Below are 12,261 nucleotides of genomic sequence, written 5' to 3'. Positions count from 1 at the left end.
GCTCTATAAAATGATTAGAAAACAGTCTTAAGCAAACAAAACCATCAGCAGGACGACTGACCATTTATAGAGCCCAGAATCACAAATTTTAGAGTGTACAGGATACACTTTTAACAGAGAAAAAAAAGAATGCCTGTCAGCAAGCCCAATCAAATTAAATGATTTGCAGCATGCAGCCCATTAGTTACATTTACAGGCAAATCTGGCAGTGAGTAGTATGTTTTATAGTGAAGAGGAAGCAGGAGATTTTTCTTTTGACAGGGTTGATTGAAAACTTTAAATATTCGACAATGCTAAATCTCAAAATTAGTTCTTAACCCAAAAAAATGTGCCTCATACAAGAACCACTCGTAAAAACAGATTTATTATAAGTTGCCTGTAGGAAAAAAAAACAACTTCCTAAGACCTAGTTGGAGTTGAAGACCTCATGTTTTCAAACAGTTTAACATTTATATCTTCTTTAAATTGATGATTATGTAATATGGATCTTATCTAAGGCAGAAATTTCTGGATTAAGAGATTCGAAACAGAAACATATGTGTGACCACAATCTAAAGATTTACATCTCAGTCTGTGTCCAATCAAGTTTTTTCTTGTTGGATTTTGTTCAAACTTTATGTATATGCTATTTGAGAACAAAAAATAAAGTCTGACACAGTGTTACTGTTAGATTTTGATAATTGCAGAATTTTTTTGCCGCTGGGATTATCTTAATTTTTGCCCCCTAAAAAAAAAAGATTGAAAGCCATTTTTGGGATTTAATGTCTTCATCTTCTGTGAAGTTGACTTTTAGAGTCATGATTTTTAGCTGGGGCACAGACAAAATGTTTATCAGGTCCAAATTATTGGAAAGTACACATATAAAACTGTGGGAAAAAAGTGGTTTTGGGGAAGTCGATTGGCCATGATAAGCCTCATATCTTGTTAAATTTAAACATGAAGACAACATGGAAGTAACTCATAACTTAACACTCAAAGTATATCAAGCCGGAAGCATAGAAACCTTAATATGTTTATACTTCTGCTGGGGGCTCCAAAAGTACCGATTTTCCACTTTTTCATCCATTTTCAAGAGCCAATATTAAAAAAAATATATACTTTTTCTTGTCCCTTTTAATCATTTGGATCTGTTCCATATTGTTTTTTCTGTTCTCCTGCCAAATGTCATGGCTGTAGGAGTTACATTTCTGAAGATATTGAACTCTAAAAATGTCTTCCTGTCAAAGACATTTCTCAGAGGGCAAAAATAACATTCTTAGTGGCAATATTGTTGAAATGATGAAATTGTTGAAATTCAGCCAAAATATTTGACAAAACTTATATTTTTGGTCTCAAACTGCATATACATAAGATCTGAACAAAATCTAAAATGTAAAAAAAACCCAATCTAAAATGTAGTATATATTGACGCATAGATTGCTTTGTTGGTTTTGGCCTTTTTGTTTTAATGTGATTGTCAATTATGTCGTTATTCTGCTTTGAGCCGCTGCATTTGCACATGACTGACAGATTTGTAAGCTTGATGCCAACTGTGACCTTACATGAGTGTCTATATTTAAGACTGCTGTCAGATATCTGCTCACCGGGGAGGAGGAATGAGGTTTGTCAGTTGGCCTACAGCGAAAAATGCAAACTGTGATTGTTTTCTCTGTTGATGCTGAAGAGGCTTGGCGATTGACTCCACAGGAGAGACGATGATAAGCACAAAAACACAAGGACGATATTGTATTCGTATAGATTCGGAACACACTGGGAGAGCAGTGTGAGGGAGGCCGGCTGATACAAATACCAGAGCAGAGACGAGACGTTTCCAGTGAGTGTGACAGCTCTACAGGTGCGTGCAACATGCAGGAGTCTGGCAGACATAAGCAACACTCTTCACTGAGCGAGCAGACACAGGAGCACACACACAAAAAAAAAGTAAAAAAAGAAATCCCTGCAGGCCGAGCGGCTGAAGGCAGCTGGAGTTGTTTTTCCATTCCTCTCTCTCTTTCAGCCTGTCTCCCCATTACCTGCCAAGAGCACATTTTTAAGAGAGCTACACCCAAAGAAACACACACACACCTGCAATTACTGCTTCCAGCACACACAGATCATCAGTTGAAGTAAACACCCGTTCAACTCTTGTTTTCTGCAGAACCAAAGAGTGAACGCACAACAAATAGAAGCTTTAATCAATCTGCAAGTCAAGATGTGAGAGCAAACAGGGTCTGCTTTTGAAAGCGTGTTAAGAGCACAAATGTTGTGTATTTTGTGTATAATCTCAACTCAAAACTAGTAGATGTGGAGGCTTAAGCAGGCCATGCATATTACCTGCTGTCACAGCATTCTCAAAGGTAAAAAAAAAAACAGGTACAGGAAACTGAATTCAAGAAAACGCGTGAATAGGTGTGAATAGAATCAATACGAGTCAGGGAAATGCAAACAACTTCAAGGTCACACAAACAAAAACAAATCAACATGGTTTATTGTAGGTTGTCATGGCAACACATCAGAGTACAACAAAAGATTCCTGCTTTAGAAGATTAACTTTAACCCACCTGAGCTGAGCAGCTGATGTATGAGTAGGACGATGGATAAAACAATTTCAAGCTGCACACTTATTTCTTTTTTCACTTTGTATAAGTTGCTTAATAATAACAATAACGCAACTCTTAACTTTAACTTAAGCCAATTTTATGAAATCAACTACAAGGAGTTTTGAACTGGTTATGAAACAGTCTCAGTTTAATATTGATGCCTCTATAATATATAAATACCTGTCCCCGGTTTCTATTCCCCACAAAGAGATTGGAGATTTTTCTTTACAGAAATTTATTTATGATGTGATATTTTGTGGTTATGGATGATACAGTACAGAGAGAAAGAAAATAATCGACCGAAGAACTAAAAAAAAAAAAAGAAGTAATTAAGGGCAAGGACAGAAACACAAGTGAACCTTGGTCAGTCATTTGACAGATTTGAAAGGCTTCAAAACCAATTATTAATTGACCTTGTTCCTCCTAGAACAGATGTGTAATATGTCTATTTTTATTTATGAAAAATATTACAAGGCATGGTTTTACATCAATATACACGGTTGCCGATAAAATTGGAATTATTTTGTTTTCAGACACATGCTCTGTCAACTGTGGTATTGTTGGTGGCTACAACAAAGCTTACTTTGTTTCACCATCGTCATATTGCAGTTAATAATCTTACAAAGCTACAAACAGATACATCGCTTCATCAAAGCTGTGTTTAAAGAGATAAATATTGTTAACAATAAGTTGCGTCTTCTCTTTTATATGCATCCAAGACAAATACACACGGCAGCCAGATCAAGATCAAGAGGAAGACAAGAAGACAAGGGGCCGGTGCTCATGGAAACACTACCGCTTGTGTCCACAGGGGCCGCCAACATCAACACAGAATTTAAAAAAATGTTAGGCATTTTAAAATTTGACCTTTTTTTGACAAAAATGGACATACTATAGTGTGACTTTTTTTGTCCAATTTTTGGACATCACATAATATGGTGTTTTCTGTCATTAATGGACAAAATATACAACTAATATGTATCAAAAGACTATAATAAAGTCATTTTCAGCATTTTTAGGCATTTAAAAATTTGACCATTTTTGACAAAAATCGACATGACTTTTTTTAGGGGGTTATTTTCAGACACCCCATAATATGTTATGTCATAAGTATGTTTTTCGCTATTTTCGGACAAACTATACTACCACATGTATCAACAGAGTATTACTGGGCCATTTGAAGCATTTTTAGGCATTTAAAAATTTGTTCAGAGTTTCCTGTACCTTAAAATTACATGTATGAATGAAAGTAAAAGCAGGTGGAGGACAGACTGTAACAGAGTCACTTCTTTGTCAAGTCCAAGTTAGTTCTGCTCTCCGTCTGTTACTGCATGTTTAAAACCTTGAAAATGTTGAGCAGAGAAAGTCCTGCATTCAAGTTCAGTTACACTCCAGATTCTGTCCTCACAGACTCAAAATACTTGTTCTAGATGTTTAGGAATTTGTCCCTTTGTGCTCTCACATCTGGATTTGCAAGATCAGAGCTCGGATTTGTTTTGTCCTGAAATCCACACCAACACATACACCTCTGTAGTGTATACAGTCATGGCTTTAGAGCACATAATGCAGAGAAAAAGCTGACACCATTAAAATAATTCAGACATGGCTGACTTTAATACCTGAATCTATTGTGGCAGACAGTCAGACTGGAAAACAGACAGTCAGGAAGACAGACAGTGTTTCTGCTGCCTCAGCTGTTCACATACACAAACACAGAGGCCCCGTCTCCGGTCCGAACACACACTTAACACACAAGCAGACTTTTCTGTCCTGTCTTTTAGAGAGGTGGAGGTGAGAGTGATCACCTGGAGTCCGAGGCTCCGAGCCAGACAGAGTCCAGGGAAAAACGCCACCATAAAATGTGTCTAAGGGGGAAAAATCTATTAAAAGAACTGCTTCAGAGGGGAAATGGCAAAATGGCTTCTGCAGTACAAACAGCCACAGATGGAGATAAAGTAGACAGAGACTCTAAGGGGCACCTCGGGCTCTTCTCCCCAACTGTAAGTGTTAGCAGGCTGACTAACTGAAGCTCTTGACTGTTCTTTCAATGAGTTTCATTTGCAGTTTTAAACAGACAGCTCAGGTGTTAGAGCAGCTCAGCACAGATGGTGAGGAGAGGGCTTAAAATATATTTAAATGACAGAGCTACACAAATATATATTGACAATTTGTCCTAAAATTGCCTGCTGCAATATGACGTGATAAATTCACAAAAAACAGCAGATTTGAGGGGAATACCATCCTGTTTGTGAGCAAATGCTTCCCCCTTGTTAACCCGCCATCCCTGCTCTAAATCCCCAAGCAGCAGAGCGATACAGAGGCAGAGGGGTTGTTGTCTTTTAATATGTTAGTCTAGTCTGCCCGACTCATTGATTCTTTATCCAAGCTTTGTGCAAGTTAGAATCTATGGCCCCGACTATGGCCCTGAGACATCAGTAAACTAACTGTGTATTGATAAACCCATGGTGCTGAAGTAGCACATACATTTATCACCAATGTTCTCTCTGCCCTTGGATCTCTAATGTTCTTTAAACTATATAATTATGTGGGTGGATCATACAAAAACAACTTTTTTCATGGTCGTGAGTCATGGGCCAATGAAAAAGGAACAAAATGGCCTAGAGGTTATATTATAAAGACGAGCTGAGGTTCCAGCTGCTTTTTAAGTCACATCATTTTTGTTCCATGCTCTTTCTGTAATATAAAGACAGCAACATAGTTCATCTAATATACTGAACTTAAGTAAGACACCTGTGCTGTCCACCTGTGCAGCACTTTTAAGTCCATTATTGAAGGAAACCAGGTGCAAAGAAAGATTTAGATCTAATTTGAATGGGAAATGTTGTAAGGTGTTGATTTGGAAATATGTCTTAACTGTATAGTTACATTAAATATACGTTGATCCTATTTTAATAGTACTCTGAAGGCCTGAAGAAGACGAAACTCACCCAAATAAACGCATTTTAAACTAGCACAGCCGTCAAGGTAAGTCAGAGTCGGAGTCAAACAGGAAACATTCAGGACAATAAGTCACATTAGTGCAAAGACAGGTTTGGGAAATGGAAATTAAATATAAATTAAAGACACTTACATAAATGCATGCTAAATAGAAAGGTTATGGTATCTGCAAAATAAATGGGCAGGGCGGGGGGGGGGGGGGGGGGGGGGGGTGAATGCAAAAAAAGAAAAAAACTAAAACTAAAAATATGCAGGCACTCGATGGAAACAAAGAACACGAAACAGGCTTTGATTGACAGCTACTTCGCCTGATCCTCTTTCAACCCATCTTTGTTCAAATATTTAGCTGAATAAATTACATTTTCTCACTTCCTTTGCATTCTGAAACTTTCCTCCCATTTTCTTTGTGTTGTCCATATCCTCAGTAAAATGTGTCGAAGATATGTAAGTGGATGAAGAGTGGACAGCACGAGAGTCAACTATACAAAGAACAGAGGGATATGTATTTCCCTTTAGTTTAAGGTTAAGCCATTTAATTCGCTGCACATTGCACCACCACTGATACTCAACTCTTCCGTCATTATTGTGTCTGTGCATCCTGTACATCCTGCTCACAGAGAGCTGTAATCCCTCTGATGAGATATCTGAACTAAACTGATGTATGGGCATTATCTGATCTCACCTGCTATTGGGTTTCACAGTGTGTGAGCGCGGTTGCCATGGCGATGCAAGTAATATTCTGCTCCGTGATATATAATCAGATACCTATGAGCAGAATACAAAGACACGTACTAACCGGGAAAAGAAAAAAAAGCTTTTAACAAGCGTAGGAGCTGTTACGTAGGAGTATATATAATGCTGTGTGTGAAATGGCAAATCACATTTACACTAGAAAATAAACATTTACATTCAACTTTCTACAGTAGTAGGAGCATTAGTTATTGCCAGTTTGTGCACATAAAAATCCTAATGGGCACGCTGTAATATTAAAATACCAAGCCCTCTCCTTAACAAGGTACGGAAGCCTATTTCTGACACTAAAAGTAAAAAATAACATGAAAATTGTTGTGATGAAAAACAAAAACCCACATCCTGTAAGTCATTATAATGACAAACTTCCTCAAAATAATGTGAAGCTTCTTCAAAACATACCAACTCATTCTTTCGAGAACATTTCTAATTAAAATGACTCATTGGATCTTTTTTTGCCTCATCAAATTGGCAGAAGCAGGCTTCCATAGAAATGAGCAACAAACAAACCTTCTGGACATGAAGTTAAATTCACCTCACAGCCTTTGCTCTAATAAAACAACAACAACCTAAAAAAGTCTTCTTTATCTGTTCATTTGTAAAAACAGTTGCGGAAATTAACATCAACAGATTGCTTTTTTTTTTCCTCCCCTAAAAACTTCAAATCAAGGTGCAGCAATTCTACCGGCGGCAATTAAAAAAACACATGCTGAAGATCGTACCGTCCCTCAAATGAGGGACTGTTTCCCAATCTCATACTACACACCAACACAATATAAACTAATGTTTATAGTATACTGGGTTTTCTTTTTGTTGTAAAAAAAGATCCGCATAACCGCAAAACAGTTGTGGATGGAATGAAAGCCTTCATTCCTGTTTCTTTTGGTGATTTTCTCAAAATTCATGCGATAAATCTTGATGGAAACCCGGCTAGTATGTAGTATGGATTGGGGACAAAAGTACAGTCTGAAGCCTTTATGTTTTAAGCTGGAAATGGAAGTAAAGCTGCAGATCTTCCTGAAAACACCCTAATGTGTAACAACAGATAGAAGAGAGTAGAGAAAGGACTGTGCCCTAATATTTGGCTTAAATGTTAAAAACCAAACCAGAAAACTACATTTAAGTCAACACAATTTGATTCAATATTAATAAATTGCCTTGGAATATTATTATATTATATTACAAATATCTAACAGTATAGATTGAAGAAAAAAAATCAGTAAATGTTTTCCTTTCATTCATGTAGAACAATGTGCTCGCAAGAGAGCCGGGAAACGTCCACTAACTGTGATATTGTCTGTTACGCATGGCTTTATATATTCTGTATTACACACTGTCTATACACCAGCCTTTTATTCTGTGTCATTATAAACAAAGGTCCATTCATTGAGGGAAGCTATTGTAAAAGTCACCACAACTAAGGGCTTTGATCAGTTCAGGCCCTTTTTTTTCCTGATGTGCTCCCAAACACATTGGGATTGAAATGGCTGACACTTCCTACAGAAACAGCATATATCAACACGCATAAAAACATAAACACACACGTGAGCGCACACACGTGACCGCGCGCACGCGCACACACACACACACACACACACACACACTGTAATTCTCCGCAAGGGGGAGATATAAAAGAGGAAACCTGGGCAATACAGGGAAAAGAGAAAAGACACTGAAGCAGGAACAAACAGACGTCAGTTTGACTGACGAATTGAAGCATGAGTTTAAAAGGAGACACCTGACTGGAAGACCAGTCCTAAGACAGTTTCAGCAGGCAGACACACAGACAGGTCGCCTGGCTGCGGATACAAAAGCAGCTTATACGTACGGATACAGTATACTTTAGTTTACAGTATAATAGAAAAAAATGTACAAGATAATATTAGTTGAGTACAGTTGACACACTGACTGAGAAACAACAGTTTAAGTTAAAGAGTTTAAGGCTTGAACAGGACAAAAGCAACACCGTGTGTGTATGTGTGTGTGTGTGTGTGTGTGTGTGTGTGTGTGTGTGTGTGTTTGTGTGTTTGTGTGTGTACACAAGTGCCATGATCAAAGAGCACTATGGCTTGCTTTCACTTGAGCCATTTGCAACCCCCAAATTATATTAAACGCGATACCTACTGTAGGGATGCAAAACGGCAGCCACAGAAAGGCCACTAGAGGGAGCTGTGACATCCGACGCCGTGTGTGTTTGTGTTTGTGTGTGTGTGTGTGTGTGTGTGTGTGTGTGTGTGTGCACCTCCCTCCATAAGCTTTTAGGCTTTAAGGTGGTTTGGTTCATACTAGAGCCTCTTCCTCTTAAAGTAGTCAGCGTACTGCCCTCCCAAGCCCTGGGAGTGTTGCCCAATGTAGGCGCCATCTGATGATGTCACTTCCTGCACTGCAAGCTGAGGGTACTCCCTCTTATGGCCTCTCGTTTGGTTCTGAAGAGTGTGGAGAAAAGAAAAACATTATTTAATCATCATTTATGCTCTCCTAAGAAGAAGGCTTCTGTTGGTGTCATGATGTTTGTGTGTGAGCAGAAAGTAGAACATGACCCTGTAACTGTTAAAAAGACAGCAAAGGTTTTGCTGCACTAACAACCTGGCAGATGGACAAAACCTTCTGGACAACACACAGTCCAACAGAAGGTCAGGATGGCAATACTAAACTAGAAAATTTCCTCTGGGGAAATTCTGAAAGGGCCACGGGGGCTACTGCCGGTGTGTGTACACTATGATGAGATTCTTCAGAAATTTCAAACTATGCCCTTTAACCTCAAAATGTCTGTGTGTGTGTGTGTGTGTGTGTGTAGCGAAAATCGCATAAAGTTACCTGTGTGTGTGTGTGTGCCAAAACGATAATTCTGACAGCTTTACCAGAGGATTGTGAGTGAGAAGACAAATTTTCCTACGTTTCTATGTATAAATTATTTCTGTAGAGTGGAATTTGTGGCCTGGAGCGCAGTTTTCAAATTTATTTTTTGACAATTTTATCTCTCCCTCTACACTCTGGCGATGATGTCACACACTGTGACACGAACATTCCGTGCAATACACACCCATTATAATCTCAGAATTTCTCCAAAAATGATCATGGTCATTAAACAGGGATTGATAAAAAACTATAAGACCTATCAAAACGTGGATTAATACACCGATACACAAGACTTGTGTCTACTGTTTAAAGTTTAAATGGAGTCTCTAGGTGAAATTATGCTGGAGAAGTAGACGTTTGAAAATCTCCAATTATTGTTCATTTTCGCTCATTTTTTTCAGCTGTCCCATTCATTTCAATGCAAAATTTTGGGCAGTTTTTCGCGACTTACGTCACGAAAAATTCGTATTCCGTAGAGAAAAGTAATAGCACACCGATCTCGATCAAACCGCACGTTTTGATATATAATTTGTCCTGCAACTCTTCAAGTTGTAGGACTAGTAGCGGGACGAAATTGCGTCCGGAAGAGGAAGAAGAAAAAAATCCAAAGTATAACAATAGTGCTCGGTGCGATTGCCCCGTGGCCCTAAAAATATTGTGTATAATTTTATGTACAGTTACACTCAGAAGTTTGACACACCTTCTCATTCAATGTTTTTTCTTTATTTTTTCCTACACTGTAGATAAATACTGAACACATTAAAACTATGAAGTAACACAATCATAAGAATTATGTAGTAAACAAAAAAGTGTTGAAACAACCAGAATATACCTTTTTTTGCCTATTGTAATGTGAATGTATAGTGATGAGGCAAATATGCTGCTGTGGTGCCTGAAATATTATTCTACTCTGGTTTTGTGTTCGCTAGTTTTCTTTTCCTTTTTTTCACATTTTTTTTCTTTTGGAAACTTTGGGACATATTACTGTACTGTATAATACAAATGCTGTCTACTCTATTGTTGTTGATTTTTTTTTAAATATGAAAACTAAATAAAAAGTTGAATTACAAAAAAAAACCTAAACGGAATATGTTTTATATTCTAGATTCTTTGAAATAGCCTTTAACATTTTGCTTTGATGGTCTCAAGTACAAGAAGAAAGAACTGAACACATTTAGCAGGCAAGAAATTCAACAAATTAATTCTTTATGCACCTGTTAACTGCAAACCATTCCAGGTGACATCTCATGATGCTGACTGAGAGAATAACAGAAGTGGTGGCTACTTCCAAGAATCTAAAATATACATATTCTCATTTGTTTAACACTTTGTTTTTTACTACATATTTCCATATGTGTTCTTTCATAGTTTTGTTGTCTTCTGTATTAATCTACAATGTTGAAAATAAAATAAAAATAAAGAAAAACCATTGAATGAAAAGGTGTGTCCAAACTTTTGACTGGTGCTTTAATTGTTCATAAAATTATGTCATTAAATTATTATTCCAGATAGCCCATGTTTTCCCCTTGTTTGAGGGAGCTATGTAGCATCCGGATGGATGGAAAAAAGTTAAAAAATTTTAACTTTGGATTGCAATGCTGTCTGACGTTACAGTTGCCAGTTTTCTCTGCTGGTCTCACCTAATTTTCCTACCCTGTTCTGGGAAATGATGCGGTTTGCTTGCCTGACTCCATGTGACTGCACCATAAGATGAGGTGTCTTATGCAAGCATGAGAAAGATACATAAAACACTTTGTTGCATGTAAGGAGGACTTTGCAGTAGGTGTAGGGTGATGACTGGGAAACTTTATGAAAAGGTGCTTTTTTACTATTTAAGTTTGATGTAAACATAAATAGTGAATGACCTCTGTAATGTGTGACGAGAAAAGGTCAATCCATCTGTGTTTTCTCTCCCCAGAATGTAATGTGTCCATTATATATCTTAATTATATTTCTTAATCGTGTTTCATGTTACATTTCGTAGGATATATGGATTGCACTGTAAAAGTTTTTGTAGGAAATCATATGAAACACCTTAAACTGAGGTTCTAAAGGAAGAGATTAGAAAAAGAAAGTGGAAATAATTGTGACTAGTTATGGAGTTTGACAACAACTCAAACATCCTGTGTTTGTGCCTAAGGTGGCTGTCTACAGTGAGCGAGGGCCACAGAGGCTGTCTGTACAAACAAATGTAAATCTTTCTAAAGATGAGGCTTAACTCGGGCGTCTGGATCCTGTCTGCACACGTCATCAGGCTCTCAGAGTACTTTAGTCCTTTTCTGCTTCTTCTCTCAATACATTTCACAGCTTTAAACTAGGAGGACAAAATGAACGCTGTGCTGGAGCTCTATTGCCACATCTCAAGGGGGGAAAAAGCCACGACAAACATGTAATAGAACAGCTTGTGATGCCTGACAACACAGCAAAGTGTACTTGCCAGGTTGTGAGCAGTTTAATCAAGGGGTAATTAAGTAAGACTAATTTTCAGACACTTGAAAAGGTCACAACGTCCAATAATTGACGACAAAACAAGCAAGCCTTGGTGGAAAAAAACAAATGTTTCTGTCTGTCTGCTTTCTTACCCTTTCTTATCTCATCATCATCATCATCTCTCAACCTCTCACACACCAGAGTGCTAAATATGACATGAGCATGTTGTTGTACTGATAATATTGTGGTTGCTGCACTGAATATAACACAGAGGAAGTATCTGCAGTAACAACATCATCATGAACAGCAGACGAAAACGGAGACATATCAGAAAACAGTGATGACGTACACAGCGATAAATCCTATTGAAATGTGATCCAATATACTTAGAAAAACGGGAAACACCAGACATGTATCCTTTTCTTAAGTAGGATTCGTTTCTGTCTGCAGTCGAGACAAATCCACACCACATGCATTTACAGCAGCAAGTAATGCAATGAACACTTCCTGTTGCTGCTTCATATGAAAATCCTTTTTATTGACTTTTCTGTTTGCTTTTATTGGGAGGCAGCTGCAGTAAAATAAAGAATGATCCTGATACTCTCGCTGAGCTTCAAGAACTCATTTTTGTAATTCAAACAAAAGTGTTATGACGGCTGCTGACCACTCATATACTACAGATTTA

The 12,261-nt window shown here is 37.7% G+C and overlaps 1 protein-coding gene across 1 annotated transcript in view; it reads right to left on the bottom strand.

The window, feature by feature from the left end:
* Positions 1-8,518: 8,518 nt before the first annotated feature.
* Positions 8,519-12,261, bottom strand: part of raver2 (ribonucleoprotein, PTB-binding 2) — a gene marked incomplete at its 5' end in the record, with an annotated part of 88,146 nt that continues 84,403 nt past the window's right edge. Inside the window, one exon of the mRNA XM_059341429.1 lies at positions 8,519-8,713. Within this exon, the coding sequence (XP_059197412.1) occupies positions 8,573-8,713 (141 nt within the window). The remainder of the gene's footprint in view (positions 8,714-12,261) is intronic.

This window comes from Centropristis striata, chromosome 9, assembly GCF_030273125.1.
Source record: "Centropristis striata isolate RG_2023a ecotype Rhode Island chromosome 9, C.striata_1.0, whole genome shotgun sequence".
In the NCBI taxonomy this organism is placed as follows: Eukaryota; Metazoa; Chordata; class Actinopteri; order Perciformes; family Serranidae; genus Centropristis; species Centropristis striata.
The sequence above is the reverse complement of the archived record's forward strand: the minus strand, read 5'-3'. Positions and strand labels throughout refer to the sequence as shown.